This window comes from Salvia splendens, chromosome 18 (genome assembly GCF_004379255.2).
Source record: "Salvia splendens isolate huo1 chromosome 18, SspV2, whole genome shotgun sequence".
Lineage (NCBI taxonomy): Eukaryota > Viridiplantae > Streptophyta > Magnoliopsida > Lamiales > Lamiaceae > Salvia > Salvia splendens.
In genome coordinates this window covers 7246504-7265450 of record NC_056049.1, presented here as the reverse complement: position 1 = coordinate 7265450, position 18947 = coordinate 7246504, and the positions used below count along the sequence as shown (strand labels likewise).

Below are 18947 nucleotides of genomic sequence, written 5' to 3'. Positions count from 1 at the left end.
TGTACACACACCCAACACACTCTACATACACAAAAACACACACACAATTGCAAAATACTTCCTCCATCCACCAATCCACCAATTAAAGAGTCATTTTAATTCGACACATATTTTAAAAAATTATTTGACTCTGTGAAGAAAAGTAAATGAAGAATGTGAGATCCATTTTAATAGTATTAGTTTTATAATGAATTGCGACTTGTGATTGTAAAAAGTTAGTGGAGTATAGGATCGCATCTTAAAAATGGAATAAAATAAATAGTTATTTAAATCGTGACAACCCAAAATGACATAATGATTTTTTTATGGGTAAATGAATATAAATTTAAAGATCGGGTCGTTGAGGACTCGAACCCTCCTCACACATTAACATATCCATCGTTTGACCAACTCACACACAACATATAATGGTTCTTTAAATGATGGACGGTTACACACGTACATACACAACTCATCTCACATTATTTATAATTTCTCTGTTATCTCTATTCTCCATAATTTAATTTTAATTTTTTTCATCTCTCTCTCATCATTTATTCTACACATCCATTTTTATTTGGATTTATTTTGTATATATTATTAATATATAAACAAATTTATTTTACAAAATTTTCTATATCTTGTTATATATACATAATCTCATATAATGCGAGATTATATCTATTATTGTTATAATTATATATGGTACTTTTCTTAATTTTATAGTATTAATTAAAATTTAATACTTTTACTGTATTATTTATCTTAAACCTTAAATTATAGTATATACTAAAATATTAAAAATTATAATTAAAATAAAAAAGTATAATAGTTGTACAAAAATAGTACATAAATAGATAACTATAAGATCACATTATACTATTATCTATATATAATTATGTACATAAAATTTTGTAAAATAAGTACTAGTATCATTTTGTTGATATATTAATGATAACACAATAAAAAAATGGATGTATGGAATAAAATGATGAGTGAAAATGAGAAAATTAAATAAAAAAATGAAGAAAAGAAAGAAGAAGGAGAAATAAAAAATAAGGTGAGATGAGATGAGAAAAAAATAATATAAGTGTATCAAAAGTCTTTAGGGCAAAAAAGATGGTTTCGAAAATAAATGTTTTTATCTCAAATGTGATCATGTCTTGTCTAGAAAGTATAGAAATTATGACACAGAGGGTAAAAAAAGAAAAAATAATACGCATGATAGTAGTATTAAACATTACTATTTTCTTAGTTTTGAAATTGTAGAGGAGTAAAGTTGTGTGGATAATTCGTAATCATATGAAGAATTTAATCAATAATTAATAGGGCCCACAAGGAATGAATGATACGAAACGAACATGAATGCAATCATGGAGGAATGATATAAATGGTGACTGTATTTGAATTTGGAATTGAATGGCAGCAGCATTTCCCGCCTAAATAAGGGTATTCCATTACCATTACCATTACTCTCTCAATAAGCCTAGATCTCGATCCCCAATTTTCTCTCTTCTTTCCCCATGCATACATTTCCCCAATTTTTATTGCTTTTGATTTGATTTTTTCTGCCGCTTCTAAGTTTTTCAATTCTGCTCCTCTCAATACTGCTTTAGTGTGTTGGTTAATTGCCAACTGCTGGTCCGATCAGGTCTTCACCGGAAGATCTGAATACAGTGGCGTTTCTCCGTTTCCTGGAAGAAGAATGAGCGCGTCTAGATTCATAAAATGCGTCACGGTCGGCGACGGCGCCGTCGGGAAGACATGTCTATTGATTTCCTACACTAGCAACACCTTTCCCACGGTCAGTCTTCAATAATGTGTGCATTGGAAGCTGGAATTGACTGATGCATTTCAATCTTTTTTGACGTTTGTTTCGGGTTTAATGTGTATTTGAACATAAAAAGATGGTTTGACTTAAATTTCTTCATGATCATGGACCTACTTTTCTGTGTGATTGGTTGGATGATCACGGAAAGATTGAATGAAAGAAAAGAAATATTCTTATATAGATTCTTTTCCCTTTTCTTGCCCCCAGTTATGTGTGTATTTTAGCTATGGATTCAGGTTTTGTTTTTCTTAGTGGCTTCCTTTCTATATTCATGAGAGTCTGGAGGGTGAGAAAAACAATGGGCAAGTCCAATTTGAATGGTTTATTTAAGATTTGTCACTTTTGTTTTGCCGAGGATGGACTATATATGATTGGGTAGAAATTGTAGTTTCACTTGTTGATTTTTCAATTCTATAAATCTGGTTTGAAATGTATAGTCCATAGTGCTTAGAATTCAGTCCTTATTGGTAGATGATTTTCATACCAGCTTTCATCTCAGCCAGATTTATCACAGTATTCCTAATGTTTTCAACTTTTAACATATTTTCATACATTTTGAATGCAGGATTATGTACCTACTGTATTTGATAATTTCAGTGCAAACGTTGTCGTTAATGGTGCTACCGTCAACCTAGGCCTATGGGATACTGCTGGTAAATACTAAATATCATTCATGACATTGACACATCTACATATAACATTGCAAGCATATCTGCTAGCAATAGCATTATTATTTATATGTGTAATATATTTTTAATCTTTGACATACATTTTACTTTATGGAACAGGACAGGAGGACTACAATAGATTGAGACCATTGAGTTATCGTGGAGCTGATGTTTTCATTTTGGCATTTTCTCTTATAAGCAAGGCCAGCTATGAAAATGTTTCCAAGAAGGCAAGGATTTGGCTGCTCTTATTAACTTTTATCTAGCTCTGATTACTTTCCTTTATTCTAATTTCCCCAGCAAGATTGTCTGTTGTCTTCTAAGATTTTTTGTTTTCATTTGTTTTCCAGTGGATTCCTGAATTGAACCATTATGCTCCTGGTGTCCCTATCATTCTTGTTGGCACAAAACTAGGTAAGGTTTGTGATTAATTTTTATAATGCACTCGCCCTGTTATAACAGTCAAAAAATAATATGGAGTTAGATAGATGAAGGATATAGAATCCCAGATACCATTAGTTCTAAAGTTCCCTGCCGCCACAACTTGATACATATAAGGTCTTTTCTTTTTGCTTTGCTCTTTACATTTTATGTTTATCCTTCAAGCACTCTTCAGATTGAAGATTTACTTGGTATTGGTAATCGTTAAGAAGTGGTTTACCATCATTTCAGTTCTCGGTTACTTGTTTGTAACCATATGACTTTTTAGCTTTGTTTTTATGTCTATCTATGTAAATAACTAAATATTACATCATCCCTCACCTTGATAGGGTTAAGCTTAGCTGCTTCCTGGTTAGACTTTTTTTAGAAATTAAATCTTACTACTACTATTTGATGTTTCTCTCCCCTTGTGTATGTTACTCTTATTAGAAACAACTTGATAACATTGAGGGGAAACTGTATCTAGTTTTCATTCATGTTGTCATCATCTGCTTTTCTTATGCTGGGTACAGATCTTGGTCCCCTTTTAAATAATTTATTCTCTGATCCTGCCTATATATACAATGTTTCTGTTATTAAGTTGGATAGTCAAGGACAATGACCTCGAAGGAACTTGTTCTGGTAATTGGTGTATATCCATTATTAAGATTGTCACTTAACATCCAGATACATGCACAAAGACTTGAATCTTGTAAATATACTGTATAAACAATGTTTCTGATCTTTGGATTATTGACATCAACTCAGATCTTCGAGATGACCAGCAATTCTTTGTTGACCATCCAGGTTCTGTACCAATCACTGAAGCACAGGTGAAATTTATGCACATTTCTTTTCCTAAATTATATGTGGGGCAAATCTTTGTGAACTTTACTCCGATTCCCGATCATAATCTCACCTCTTAAACTTCCAGGGGGAGGAGCTGAGGAAGTTGATTGCGTCTCCTTCTTACGTTGAATGCAGTTCAAAGACCCAACAGGTCTTTTTATCGTTTCAATCTCTCTGCATTGCTTACAAATATTGTACTAAGCTGGCATTCTTTGATATGCTTCACGCAGAATGTCAAACAAGTTTTTGACGCTGCCATTAAAGTTGTACTCCAACCGCCAAAGACAAAGAAGAAGAAGGGAAAGGCTCAAAAGGCTTGTGCTATATTGTGATCAGCATATTAGGTGTAATGATATGACCAGCAATATAATATCTCTCTTTCACGCTCCTCCCTGCCACATCGTGCCATTTTCCGTTTCTTTTGCCACAGAAGAGAACTAGGAGTGCCCCTTCCATCAAAGCTCACTTCCACCAGTGGAAGTATAGGTGGATCAATTCTCTGCTTTGTGCTTTGATATCCAAAGTGTTACCTCAATACTTTTTAGGCTCGCCCTCTTTTAATTCGTTCTTTTCTTTCGTACATTAATCAGACCAAGGTTTTGTGATGTTGGCTATTGTTAAGGGTTCTTACATGACATTCTGTCGTCTTTGACTTGATTTATATTTATATATATGTACATATATACATATATAGAGAAACACACATATATACAAATTCCTTTTGTCAACTCATTTGATGCAATTGTGTGACATGCTCATCTACTTTGGTATTTTTATTATTGAATCATGTTTTTGTTTCTTAAATTGTTGGGTTAGTTATCACGCTTAGTACTTACTATTTGTGCACCATTGTCTGTTTCTTTACAGATGGGGAATAAAGTTTTTCAACTTCAAAAGCAAAAAGATTAGATTCCTTTCTAGAATTCGTATTGGCCAGTTTCTATATTTGATTATACTTTTTGAGAGAAATGGAGAATCCACCGTTGAACTTGGCCATATTCTAGGCATGTTTCATTTTCATTCTGATTTTATTACAAGGTTCTATGAACTAGGGATAATAGGATTGCAAGAAAAGGGCAGTTAGGAAATAAAGTAAAAATAATAATATAGGAATAAATTCCTCAAAATTAAGTAATGAAATTGCCCCCCTCCAACAGCTGTTGGAGATATACTTGAAAACAAAGTCCATCCATTTGAATGGGATGGGATCTGTGATGTTGGAAAGCAATGAGAATTGGGGGATTTAGATGGTCCCTCTATTAAAAGAAAACAAAAGGAACTAATTGTGAAAAGGTGAATGGAATTTGTACCATAGACCATACTCTGTTCTCCTCTATATAATCACAATTTTGACACTAGTTGGAGTATTCCATTGTATGTATAACTGAGAAAACTAGTTCTCAAAGACCTTCCTCGAATCGAATGGCATCCAGAAGAATTCTCAAGGAGCTTAGAGAGTTGCAGAGAGACCCTCCAACTTCATGTAGTGCAGGTAGAAACATCCAGAGAAATGATCAAATAATTTTGTTGAAATAGAGTTGAGTTTGATTTTGATGATGTGGAAATAGGTCCTGTGGCTCAAGCATGTTTCATTGGCAAGCAACAATAATAGGGCCAAATGAAAGCCCCTATGCTGGTGGTGTTTTCCAAGTTACCATCCATTTCCCACCTGATTATCCTTTCAAACCTCCCAAGGTACATCCTTTTCTTTTTAAATTACTTTAAATTTCAATTTAATTTAGGTTGAGAATGATACAGGTAGCATTCAGGACAAAAGTATTTCATCCAAACATAAACAACAATGGCAATATATGTTTAGACATCCTGAAAGATCAGTGGTGTCCAGCTCTCACCATTTCTAAGGTATTTTATTTTACATGAACATGTACATGATAATGAGTTGGTGTGCACTGTGATGTGTGTAGGTGCTGCTTTCGATATGTTCGTTGCTAACAGATCCGAATCCAGATGACCCTCTTGTTCCGGAGATTGCCCATATGTATAAAACCGATACTTCCAAATACGACTCAATGGCTCGTTTTTGGACCCAAAACTACGCCATGTGCTGACCGACGAACATATATATAATTATATATATTGCTATAACAATAAGCAAGTTTATAATAAGAGCGAGCAACCACTTTGTTGTGCATTTTTTTTGTTGAGATGTGATTGTTCTATCTTTTTTATACCAGTTGTGTATTACTATCTACTCAATTGTATCCTCTCTTTTCGAGGACTTAATGCATTTCTACTCTTCATTCATCTATAATCTGTTTCTTCTCTATGCAATATTAAAAAAAATTATTCTGAAATGGAAATTCTGACACAATTTGACGCTGATATTCTGATTTATTTTCAAAATTACTGAAAAATAGATTAACAGTTCGAAAACCTCTCTCCTATTGGTTTAAGGAAAATCTGATGTTCAAAAGAGAGTACACATTGCCAAAAAAAAGAAGCATATATGAATAAAAACAGCACGTAAAATAGGGGATGCGTGAAAATTACAGAGGAATTATGGTACCACTCTCTTATTAAAACCAATTTTCAACAACAGACATAACCTGCCAACTAGTCAGCACTGAATCAAGAATTTACTATACTTATCAACACTTTCTATAGCACTGCTCAGGCACGTTAAAATCGGAGTCGGTCAACAAAAAAAACAAAGGTCACGCGTTCTCCTCGCCTCAAAACCAGAACAAGACCAGCAACAATCTCTCCAGTTGGCTCAAGTAAAACCTGGTGCTGAAGATTCGACGTGAAAACTAATCTGTAATGAGCATGTATTTATCCCCCACAGCGCCACCTTTGTCCTTCTGGAACTGTATATACCGTAATGTACTTGCAAGGAAGGCGTCTGCTGCTGGATCTGATGGTGAAGCGTCACCTTGCATTTCGTTTCTGATCAATTTAATTAGGTCCTGAATTGATTCAACTGTAATCTGCGAGACCCCTTTCTCGTAGAAGTAGAGATACCTATATTAACATAAACAGCAAATGAATATTCTCAGAAACATAATGAGAAAATAGTGTGAATGGTAGTGATCATCACTTGTTTAGTATCTCTATAAAAAGCAAAGCTGATCCGCTGCTGCCTCTAGTTGCGTTTGCCATTTGTTGAACAGCATTTGCGATTCTTAGTGCGCGCTTCAGGCAAAGCAAGACCCTGAAGACAAACATTTAAAGTCAATGATTGTATTTCTTCCAAACGGATCTATCACGACTTGCTAAAAAGTAGTAATACCTTTCTCCATCTCTGATATTATCATGGTCATCGAGCCAGAACAGGTGTGAGCAAGCATAAACAGCTCTACATTGGTCGGGTTTCTTTAACAGCTTTGCAGAATACTAAGGATTATCAAAGATGAAAAGTCAGGTTCATTCTTAAGAGTACAGCTAGAAAGATCTGCTATATAGGATTAAATAGAACAACTCTAGAGTCTATACAATGCTATCCCGTGGTTATTAGGGATAAACATAGTATTGCTATAATATAAGGCTTACAATAATTTACCCCTGTGGCCTTGTGTGTCAATGCATCTCTATTTTCAACACCAAAGACATGCATCCTTTGGAGTGTCCCAATTATCAAGTGTATCGAAGTCACCTGAGTTTTTGAATCCTAGGGAAACAAATTCAGGAAAGTGAATGGTATAAATATCCGCGGCAGGCAAACAGAATTATTGCAATTAGTCAAAGAATGCGACGTTCGGAAATTGAAAGGTTACCGTAATTTCTTCTTCATACAAAATATAAGCTTGGGTAAAAAATTCATATGCAACAGGTTCAAGGTCACAGTCATTTGCAGCCTGATAATCCACAAATCAAAGACTACTTGTCAGACAAAATGCAACACTTCACCTAAGTTTTTCATTTCAGATTTAATAAGTACCTCAGCACATTGCAAATATAACCCCAGAGCCAGTTCAGGAACCGGAATACTTGTCAGGGCCTCAATTGTCTACAATAAAAAAGTAATATCAAGGCAAACTATGACAATCTGCAGCTGGAGGAAATACAATATCCACTTATCCAGATGCATTGACACAACAAAACAATGTCTGTTTTTTTTTTCTACAAGGTAAATGAAGCGTATGTTTTCCCAAGATAGAAATTGAATAAGCATGTTAAATGGCCAAGAGCAGCAAAAACCAACAACGAATGTACAGAAAGTTGCAGGTTAAAATCATTAATACCTGTGTCACTAATTGAAAGATCTTTTTTGGTGTCGTAGATGCCTCGTCATCAGAGACATTTTCTTCTTGTTTTTCCAGTCGACGTACCAGCTGCAGAGAAGATAACCATCATCATATAGAGCAACCTAACTCATGTAGAGGCAAAAGGGGGAAATACCTTTAGAGAACTAAATATAAGTGGAGGAACAGTATAAGGAAGCCGCTTCCGCCCTCCAGTCAAAATGTGCTTCCTCACAGTTTGGATAACCTGGAATGGAAGAAAGAAATGATTGTCATTCAGCATAAGGCCAAATGAACTGTAATCTATAAATGTAAAGGACATAAATATAATTTGTTGATGACCACATGCAATCACTGGAAATTATAAGTTTCAAATGAAACTAATGAAGAGAGAAAATAGAAAGAAAAGTAGAGGAAGAAAGAGATGTTTTAAGTGTAGATGAGACTTCAGTTTCAAGTAAGAAGATCTTTCACAAATAGAGCCACAAACTGTGAAATAGATAATAACTTGTACTGCATCATTTTAGAATGAGATAAAATTGCATAATCATTGCCTGGCAAATGAGTAAAATCAGAAACAAAGCCAACTAATGTTGCTGATGGAAAAGGAAAGTGTCACTTATATAGTAAAACTGTAGTATCTTTCAACTTTATGAAGAATAAACATTGCAAATACCTTCAACATTTCTTCAGGATCATCACTGTGCAGTATTTGTATAAGACGGGCAACGGAATTCTGTTCCTCTATGAAGTCCTCATCAAGCTAAGAAAACAAGGAACAATAAACTATCAAGAATGAAATGCATATAAACTGACTTAGAAGGAAAATAAAATATTTCAGGAAAAAAGAATTATCTGTTAGCTAAACCAAATAGTAATATCAAATTGATATACATCATCTCCAAACTACCTCATCATGAGTATCTCCATCAAGATCTCTGATAAGCCCCTTTATCAATTCAAATAACGCATCCACCTATAAGAGCAATAACTGTCGGTCAGAAAAGGACCAATCCTTTGATAACTAAAAGTAAATTCTTAAAACATACCTTCTCTGCAGTTGATATGCAAGTCTTGTTTTTCATTATGTTTTGTACAATGACATTGGCCATCTCTTTATGTGTTCCATCATTTAAACACTCCATGATGCGGGGATAATTAGACAGGTTCAATGCAGTGTCTATATCCTTATATTTCTCAAGTGGAGCACTTAAAAGTGCAACAATTTGTTTTGTTGCTTTGCTATCATTAAGCTTTTCTCTTCCTGAAAGTTTCTTTACACATGCTCCCTGCAGGAAACGCATGGTATCTGCTTAGTAAAACCGGCACAAGACATATTAAAACCAACAAAGGGTCTCTACCGTCATACTTGAACCATCAGGCAAGTCATAACTGAATCTGCATAGACTAGTGCAGAAACAAAAAAGCCACATAATCTTTTATAGAGAGATGTTCAATAACTGCAGCAGTTTCTTTTGTTCTGCACATATGAGTTATAGACTTATAGAGGATTTAAAAGGATCCCCATGACCAACTTTTTCAGACTTCTTTACTTAACAACTTTTGAACAAGAAGTTCTAGCTGCTAGTTGGTAATTGTGATTTAACTTATGAACTTTTTTTTCTTGGACAAAAGAAGTACATCAAAAGTGGCTTTATTATACGTTCTGTCCAATAAACATAATGTACTAGTCTACTCTCATGATAAATCAACTATAAGGCTCCTGCTAAAAAGACTGCAGCTTATGTCAATCATACCCAAAACTATTGATGCAAACAGAATATGACTATTCAAATATTGCCAAAATAATCATGCTAAAAAGGATTGGACAACTGATAAAATGGGATGATACACCTAAACTAACCCTAGGAGATATCATTACCAGCTAAGAGAAACATACCAGAATCTGGTCAATATAATCAAGCCGATCAGGATGAACTTGTAGTGTAAATGTCAAAAGAGACGCATATAAAGTAACAACTCCAGCAATGGGCATATCTTCTTGTGCTTCTATCACCTGCATCCAGAGTAAACAGCTGACTGGCTGGGTAAAACTAAAAAAAAAAAGATAGGGGAGGGGCCTCTGGATATCAAACTTGCATAAAGTAGAAGCCCAGTATAAACACATATTGAAGTAAAAGCTGAATATCTGGATGCTGGCTTCACAAGCACGGATATTTATATATAATCACATCCCAAAAGCTAGATCAAGCCCGAGGAAACTTAGTAACAACATAATTGCAGAACCTCGTGCTTACTACTTAGAAGTTAACACCAAATTCAGCTTCAATGAGATTGTTAATTAAACAAGAAGCATAGGTAATTAAGAAATATAAGGTCCATAGTAGAATCTAACTATCACCATAATATATCAATAAGATGCATTGCAGATTCTACATATATTTTGTACTTAGACTTATTTCCATTTCTAATCATTCAGTTTGAAATCCAGTCACAATGCCAAGCAACATTTGAAGATTATCATAGCCCAAATCATCATTATAAATTCTAAATATCTTTGACTCAGGTGGAAACTAAATAGATTTACCTTGCCAATGGCATTATTCAGTTTTGCGAAAGCTTCTACTTGAAAAAATTCAGGTAACACCTGCAGAATGGTAACTTAGAGGTGGAGCCACAATTTCTCGTGCTAACTTCCATGAAATTCTCAATTACTTACTTCTGAACCAGAAGCAGCATAATTTGAGAGTCTTTCCATTAGTCGAGAAAGCACTGTTTCAACATCAACAGAAGACTGCAGTAGAACACCATGATTGTTAAATTAGTTTTGAAAGGTAAAAAACATAATCACTAGTCCAGGACTCCAGAACACCAGTGGATACGGAGAATGAACCTCCAACTTAGGTGTTGTGATAGCATCTTATCGAGCATGGAATCTACTTACCTGAAGTTGAGGGCAGGCACTCAATAATGTTTCAAGTGTCTGCAAGTGATATTCATCTGGGAAAACTTGAATAATGCAATCCATCAAGTAATATTGGGCAAGTTCATCCTTGCAGTTGACAACCTGAAGCCCAATATGTGTAACATCAAAATATTAGCAGAAAAATTGTTATAAACAGTCAGGCACAAGCAATACTTACTTGCTCCAACACTCTGGGAAGCACAGTTTCTTTGTACATTTCAAGGTCAACACCCTCAATCTGGCTGAGAACATGAAGGTTCTTACCAACCTAACCAAAGTAAGTGAAGAAAACAAGAGCTCAGTGACAGTCAACTATTAATACAGATAACTATTAATTATATGAAGATGTTTACCAGATCACGTAGCTCACCCCTTTCTTTGCCCCTCTTATCCTTTTCCCTAGCAGGTCCCTACAAATAAGCGATGTCACAGGGCAAGCCAGAAATCACAATCAGATTAACATAGGTCATTCAGAAATCAAGACAAGATCTTTTTTCTTTTGATTGTAATAAGACAAGATTCCAAACTCTGTTATTTCTGATCTTACCTGGTGTTGCATTCTAACCCAAAGTTTGTTCATTTCTGTGAAGTTTTGGAGCACAAACTCAACGGCATCCATGACAGTATCAGCATCCCTATTAGAGAAAAGGCATGTTTAGCAGATGAAATCTTATTAGGAGTGCTGGAGAATATGATCAAATCAATAATAGCACACCAATGGTAGAAATCAGCTGAGGAATTAAAATAAAGAAATGAAGTACCAACATAAGTAATCAGATACTTAAAGAGAATATTCAGATTTATGTGGATGTAATGTATTTTCTGAAACACATGGGTCAGTGTTATGAGAACTTTCTATCCTTAATTCTTATTAAAAGTTAAAACATGTGCATAAAACACATAGGCAGACAAGCCTCAATACAGTTCAATCCTATAATGAAGACTTAATCCCCAGTATCAAACAATTAAACCCTAAATTTCCAAAATAATACAGGACATTGAAAATAAAATTAAAAGTGCTACATTCAGATACTGTTTTCCTTACTAATGCATATAATTATAACATTAATTGCAAATAAGCACAGAACGAACTTCATGCAACCATAATTTCTATGAAATCGATCTAAATTGACAGAAACGCATATAATGTGACATTATATCCTTACCCCTCATATTCAGATCCAATGTCCGGCAACTTATCTCTACTGACTTGAGATAGGTAACTCCTTAGAAAAAGACCCCGCAGAGGATGTTGGATCCCGCGACACATTTCTACCAGATCTTTGAGAACATCCTTTGCTGGAGCTTCTTTCGACTTTATGTATACAGAGCCAACAGTACAGAGCAGATATCTAAGAAAAGGAAGACGAAATTAATAAGAGTGGTCAACTCTATCATGCACTATGGACGCATGCATTAAGGAAAAATCATTGTGTGACAAAGATTAACAACTTAAACCTTAACAAACTATGTTGCAGGGGGGGCATGGTTAGAATGTAAACTTTAGATCAAATTTTAAATCTGGAACAATCATCAAGTTGGCATACATGAGAATTTTCCCAAAGGAAGCACACACAAAAAATTGAGAAGGAAAAGAATGCATATCTTTCATCAGACAGTCCTACAGAAAAGTCTATTTTCATTCCTTCTGTCAGCATAGGGCATCTAAGGTCCTATTCTACAAGCAGTAATGCGGATCCAAATATGCAATTTAACATCCAAGATGCATAGATAATCAAGTAAACCCGGATTTTTTAAATTTGCACATTAAAACCTACAGGAAAATTTTAAAAAATTATATATAAATGACCGCTTACAGTCTTGGCAATATGTTTCCGGCATGCTGCACGAGTTCATAGAGCTCAACAATAGAGCAACCGCGACTAGTCTCCTCCTTGAAGAAGATCTCTAATTTCCTCAATTCATCAAAAGCCCTCATATCTATGCAGCAAACATTAAAAAAAAAGAATATATTTTCGAAGGAAGTAAAAGTAACAAAATCAAATGCAACAGAAAACAGCCAAAATCCAGTTACACACAAAGTTCGTAGTATTTGTGAGGGGAGAGCCTGGAAGTGCGGAGCTCCGAGAGCATCTGAGCGGAGTACTTGAGAGCATCCTTCAAATTGTTGGAATCCTAAAAATCGAAAAGCAATCGCAATTGAGAATCTAGGGTTTAACTGAATCGGAGGCAAATTAGATGAAAGATGTAAGTACGAGAGCGCGATGCATGTGGAAGGCATTCTGTTGCAGGCCGGCGATCCCAGCTGATAGCCATTTTTCTTCGTCTTCTGCAACTCCGTCACTGATCATCATTTCTTCTTCTCTCTCTCACACACACTGTGACGGACAGAATACTTCAACTAAATATCAAACCCCACACACCCAGCTCATCAAAATAGAATTAAAACTGAAATGGGAAAAAATAAATAAGTATATAAGAGCATCCGCAGCGCTGCTCTTCCATACGAACGGAGTCCGTGCCGCTGGCGCGGCGGTGTGTTATCCGCCGTTGGCACGGCACTGTTCGATGCTGCTGAGTACGCTGACGTGGCGGCACGTGATTATCCAACGGCAAAGCCGTAGGCATTTTCGATTTTTCTTTTTTAAAAAAAATCAAATTTAATTTAAAAAATCTTTTTTAAATAAAACAATATTTTCCCACTTCTCAATAAATTATATCCGTTTTCTCCCCACTTTTAATTTATTTTTCAATTTTATTTCCCCAAAATTCACATTTCATTTATAAATACCTCCACTTCCATACAAAAAAATTCACATCACACTACACAATTCTCATCTAAATTCTCACATCTTCTCTTATCAATTCCCAATCTTTCATTCTTACAAAAAAAATGTCCGGCTCTGGCGATCACCCCTCCGACTCTCGCGGTTGGAACCAAGAATGGTTCGGCTTACAACCATTCCCTAGTCCGGAAACGCAATTCTCGGCCCCTCCTCAAATCCAAGGTTCTCAAGTTCCGGGTGGCTACCGGCCTTACCCGATGGACGACCAAGATGCCCCCGAAGAGCGATACGGGTGGGCACCCGAACCCAGATCGGGAGGGAGCGGCGGCTCTCAAACTCCTCCTCTTCCTACTCATACTCCTACTCCTCGTGGTGTCCGCACCCTGTACACTCCGGCGGAGATGGATCAGTTATTCAAAGCCTATTTGATTATCTCCGAAGATCCGGAGATAGACACGAACCAAAACGAGGATAGGTTTTGGTGGCGCGTCTCTTGCCGGTACAATGAAAACCGCCCGGCTAGAACCATCGAGCGCAATGAGAGTATGGTGCGCAATGCCATCTTCAGAGCCAACGAATAAATCCAAAAGTGCCAGGGGTATTACCTCCAGGAAGAGCGGTCGGCGGGGAGCGGCAGGAGCGAGCTCGACATCATCAGTGCCGCATTGGCGACCTACCAATCTCAACATTACAAATCATTCAAGTACCTCAGCGCTTGGCAAAAGGTGCGTGTGCATCCGAAGTATAAGGGAGGCGTATCATCCTCCTCCAGCTCCTCCAACAAACGGTCGAGGTTGGTATCCCTATCCGACACCGGCGAGGATGAGGTGGCTAGCTAGCTTGCCGGAGCTAACTTGGATAGCCCCGACGCCGGCCCGAGCAGTTCCCAACGCAGGCCGCAAGGAAGGAAGAGGGCGACGGCCAACCGCCGTCGCGCCGCGACTCCATCCGCTCCCGCTCCCTTTGTGCCAACTCAACCCCCCCACCAACTCATTGTGGACCCCTTTGGCTCAACTCAATTTTGCCGATAGGTCAAATATGACTCCCGAGCAACTTGATTCACATTTGGCAATGATACGGGGTCTCCGACAAACATTGGGGATAGGGCCGGAGAACTAGTCTTCCACGGGGGTATTTTTTAGCCTTTAATTATGTATTTTTTTATTTTTTAGGATTTTAATTATGTATTTTTAATTTTTAGGATTTTAAGTTTGTAATTTTTATTTTTTAGGATTTAATTATGTAATTTTTATATTTTAATGTATTTTTAGTAATTGAAGTATTTAAATTAAATAATAGAATGGTGGGACCCTTGAGCATATCCTTGCGTAAGAGCATGGATGTGGGTATTGTGCTCTTGGGGAAGAGTATGGAGTAAAAAAGTAATAAAAGTGGGTCCGGACCCACATCCGTGCTCTTGCCAAAGAGCACGGATGTGGATGCTCTAATTAGAATAAGGATTTTAAACATGATTTTAAAACTAATTGTACTAATTATACTAAACCCTAATTATAAATAAAAGAAACAAACTAATGGTAATACTAATTATATGGATAATATAAACACTTAGGTCATGTTTGGTTGACGGGAAAGTAAAGTTGGCAAGGAAAATGATTCATGAGAAAATGAATCCCGGGAATGTGATTCCTAATAACTTTACTTTCCTGTGTTTGGAAAATATAGATTTAAATTTTATATTTAATTCAAACACCCAACTAAATTTATACTCCTACGCATTATTATTTTTATTTATTAAAAAAATAATAATATAAAAGTTTTAATAAATTATTAATTACAAATAATAATAATTATATTATTATATTTATTATTAGTTTAAATATGTATTATCCATCACAATTTATAATAGTACTCTATAATTATAGTTATAGTTACATGAAGTATTATAATTATAAATGATTATAATAATAAATATAATAGGATAGATTATTCATTTATTTTGGAGTTATATTAAAAAATATATGTTCTTATCATATTTTATTTATTTATATTCTCTACTTATTGTTAGTATACGAGAAAGGTGTGAGCAAATTATTCGAAATCTGAACCAAACCAAAATTTTAAATTCAGTTTAGATTTTCGAATCGAATATTTTAAAATTACGGATGTTCGGATCAGATCAGATCAAATATTTTTAATTGAAACACAAAAGAACAATGTATATAGCGAAATTACTTCATTTAAAACATTCAAAAATACATATCCAAAAAATTAAAAAACTGCAAATACTAAAAATCCAAAAATTAATATCCTCAAACTAGAAAACTACTATTTCGACCTTAACTTGGCGTGGAGCATGACGATCATTTCGTTGTGCATCTCACGTTCCATCTTTGACATCGGCGTCGTATACTCCTTCATCAGTTCCCTCAACTGGTTGATATTTATAGTGATGCTCATTTCGCCCATAGACTCATCAACTTTATCTAAATTCGGGTAGGGTGAGAGTGCTTCAGTGCTAAGACCTGACGAAGCCTCCCCTCACTTTTTCGTCTCCTTAGTCCCTATCGGACAACTTTGAGTATTCTGGAACGATATATTTTGATTTTATTCACAGATTAAGGGTTTGCCTAATCCCCTTGTCCACACTAGATGTTTTTTATTAAAAGAAAAAAATTATCTATCAAAAACTTCTAATGAAAAATTTAGTTTTCTAATGTGAAGGATTATATACGAAAAAATATAATATTTTCTTAATTCACAAATATGATTTTAAGAATGTATCATTCTAAAATTATGGTTTTATTTATATATGGAAATAAATATTTAGTAGGATTATATATGGTTTGAAAATATATTTAGTAGGTAAAGATCAATTTTTTAATTATTTATATATGAAAATGATTTTTATAATAAAAAACTATTTATATATATAATTTTTAAATAGGATAAAACAAAGCTCATTCGCAACGAGTGGGCTTCAGCCACGTAACAAACAAGGTTGAGACACTTGCAACGCGTCCCTTAGCCGTCTCGTCCCCCTAGAACATGAATCCCCTTTAGCATTGCGTATGCTCTTAGTACATCACACTGAATGTACAAAATTACTAAACAATCGTGAAATTGATATATCCAAATTCAATGGTTGATGAACTTAATCGTAGATCTTTATGATCCAACGGTTTTCATTGGTACGGTGAGCAGGACGTTGTCCGTCCGTCCGTGCCAGCGGCACGACACCGCTGTCCGCCGCTGCGTTCTTGCCGCTGGCGCGGCGCTGCTCGATGCATAGAGCACGTCCGTGCCAGCGAGCAGCTGACGTGGTGCGTTCTGATTGGCCAACGGCATTTCCGTTGGAAATTCAATTTAAAAAAAAAAATAAAAATAATACCAAAAATTAAAAAATATATATATATATTCACAATCCCAAAAATCTGGCCATTTTTTTAACGTTTTTCTGGATTTTTTTTTATTTTTATTATCCCCAAAATCATCTATAAATACACACGTTCATCATACATTTTTCACATCAAATCATCTCTCATTCATCTCCCATTCATATTTTTTCATACAACTTATATCTACATCTTCCTCTCTCACCCAAACCCTCAAATGGATTTCACCCATCTCATTGCGGAAGCGGAGTGCGAAGAACAAGAATACTATGAACAACATCGTGCCGCCTATGAAGCCTATGTCGCAGCGAATACCCCAACCCCTCCTCCTCAACCAACTAGATCAACTCGCCGATACATCCATCGTGACCGGGAGGGAGCCAACGAAAGGCTCGTTGCCGACTATTTTTCCGACCAGCTGCGGTTTTCGGAAGATTACTTTCGGCGTCGTTTTCGCATGTCAAAACGTTTGTTTATGTGTATTGTCAACACAATGTCCTCCCGTGTTGAATACTTTCAAACAAGTACAGACGCAGCCGGTCGGCAAAGTCTCTCGGCGTTGCAGAAGTGTACGTGTGCCATCCGACAACTTGCTACTGGGCAAACGACTGACCTCTTCAACGAGTATTTGCATGTCGGTGAGTCCACTGAAATCCTTTGCCTTAAAATTTTTTGCGAGGGCGTTCGTTCAGCTTTCGGGGATGAATTCCTTCGGGCACCCACCACCGATGATTGCCAACGGTTGCTTCGTCTTCACGAAACAGTCCATGCTTTTCCCAGTATGCTTGCAGCATTGACTGCATGCATTGGAGGTGGAAGAATTGTCCGACTGCTTGGAGGGGACAACACTTAAACAGCCACAAAAGGCGGCGGCCCAACACTTATCCTTGAAGCGGTCGCCGACTACCGTCTATGGATTTGGCATGCATATTTCGGTGTTGCCGGATCCAACAACGACTTGAACGTGCTATATTCTTCACCACTCTTCAATGATGTGTTGAATGGTGTAGCACCGGCGATTGACTACACCGTTAAATACATATCACATGGGTTACTATCTCGCTAGTGGTATCTACCCAAGGTGGTCGACTTTCGTGAAGACGCTCAGCAACCCGCAAGACCCGAGACGAGTTCTTTTTGCGCAGCGTCAAGAGTCCGCTCGTAAAGACGTCAAAAGAGCTTTTGGGGTCCTTTAAACCCGATTCAACATTGTGAAGGCCCCGTCTCGGCTGTGGTACGTGAAAAATATCGCCGACATCATGTACACGTGTATTATCTTGCACAACATGATTATAGCCGACGAAGGACCGAGGGCGGCTAGCTTTTACGACGAGGATGAAGCCGGAAGCTCAACCACGAGGTCACCCCCATGCCAAGGTGTGCATACGACGGTGGGTGAGAGGATAGAAACAAGACACACAATGCGCGATACTCGAACCCACGTTGAGCTACAAGAAGACCTAATCAAACACATTTGGGCGAAATTCGGCCACAAGTAGTGAATTTTTTTTATTTTATGAATTTAATTATGTAATTTTTATGATTTAAATTATGTAATTTTTAATTTTTATGATTTAAATTATGTAATTTTTAATTTTTAAGACTTTAATTATGAAAAATTTAATTTTTAGGATTTTAATTATGTAATTTTTAATTTTTTTATAATTTGTAATATTATTTCGGTTATTTTTAATGCATTTTAATATTATGAAAATGTTTTTATTTAAATTGAATAATAGAATAGTGGAGCCCTTGAGCTTGTCCTTGCGGAAGAGCACGGATGTGGGTGTTGTGCTCTTGCCTAAGAGCATGGAGTAAAAGTGGGTCCGGACCCACATCCGTGCTCGTTGGCAAGAGCACGGATGTGGATGCTCTAAGAGTAGTATTCGAAACATTGTTTACTTAAAGTTATAAACTTTAAAATACAAAAGAAAATCACATAAAATTGAATAATATATATAAAAAAAAGTTA

At 36.1% G+C, this 18947-nt stretch overlaps 2 protein-coding genes and 1 pseudogene across 3 annotated transcripts; 2 read left to right on the top strand and 1 right to left on the bottom strand.

Moving 5' to 3' along the window:
* Positions 1 to 1347: 1347 nt before the first annotated feature.
* LOC121777355 (rac-like GTP-binding protein RHO1) lies at positions 1348 to 4479 on the top strand. Its single transcript, XM_042174595.1, has 8 exons — positions 1348 to 1428; positions 1596 to 1783; positions 2376 to 2463; positions 2599 to 2708; positions 2829 to 2892; positions 3667 to 3731; positions 3833 to 3898; positions 3978 to 4479. The coding sequence occupies exons 2-8, from the start codon at positions 1685 to 1687 to the stop codon at positions 4077 to 4079; spliced, it is 594 nt and encodes a 197-aa protein (XP_042030529.1). The 5' UTR covers positions 1348 to 1428; positions 1596 to 1684; the 3' UTR covers positions 4080 to 4479.
* Positions 4480 to 5057: 578 nt separating this feature from the next.
* LOC121776520 lies at positions 5058 to 6019 on the top strand (annotated as a pseudogene).
* A 173-nt stretch (positions 6020 to 6192) lies between these two features.
* LOC121776519 (vacuolar protein sorting-associated protein 35A-like) lies at positions 6193 to 13258 on the bottom strand. Of its 2 annotated transcripts, XM_042173686.1 has the most exons (22): positions 13092 to 13258; positions 12915 to 13011; positions 12693 to 12816; positions 12042 to 12227; positions 11423 to 11510; positions 11229 to 11285; positions 11054 to 11143; positions 10855 to 10977; positions 10630 to 10704; positions 10498 to 10557; positions 9850 to 9966; positions 8999 to 9238; positions 8860 to 8925; positions 8626 to 8712; positions 8107 to 8196; positions 7950 to 8039; positions 7646 to 7714; positions 7482 to 7562; positions 7268 to 7375; positions 6998 to 7101; positions 6806 to 6919; positions 6193 to 6729 (listed from the first exon to the last, which is right to left on the bottom strand). In XM_042173686.1, exons 1-22 carry the CDS (start codon positions 13188 to 13190, stop codon positions 6519 to 6521), a joined length of 2376 nt encoding a protein of 791 aa, XP_042029620.1. In that variant the 5' UTR covers positions 13191 to 13258; the 3' UTR covers positions 6193 to 6518. The 2 variants fall into 2 exon arrangements, 1 of the variants encoding a protein (XP_042029620.1); XR_006045316.1 differs by lacking the exon at positions 6193 to 6729 and having other exon boundaries at positions 7258 to 7375.
* Between the last annotated feature and the right edge of the window lie 5689 nt (positions 13259 to 18947).

Bases quoted from the DNA above. Each gene is read 5' to 3' on its own strand.
- LOC121777355 (XM_042174595.1), top strand. From the start codon at position 1,685: ATGAGCGCGTCTAGATTCATAAAATGCGTCACGGTCGGCGACGGCGCC. The intron at 2,464-2,598 runs GTAAATACTAAA...TTTATGGAACAG, and splicing joins AGGCCTATGGGATACTGCTG to GACAGGAGGACTACAATAGA. The intron at 2,709-2,828 runs GCAAGGATTTGG...TTTGTTTTCCAG, and splicing joins ATGAAAATGTTTCCAAGAAG to TGGATTCCTGAATTGAACCA.
- LOC121776519 (XM_042173686.1), bottom strand. From the start codon at position 13,190: ATGATGATCAGTGACGGAGTTGCAGAAGACGAAGAAAAATGGCTATCA. The intron at 10,705-10,854 runs GTAAGTAGATTC...GTTCTACTGCAG, and splicing joins GTGCCTGCCCTCAACTTCAG to TCTTCTGTTGATGTTGAAAC. The intron at 7,563-7,645 runs GTACTTATTAAA...GTGGATTATCAG, and splicing joins TATATTTGCAATGTGCTGAG to GCTGCAAATGACTGTGACCT.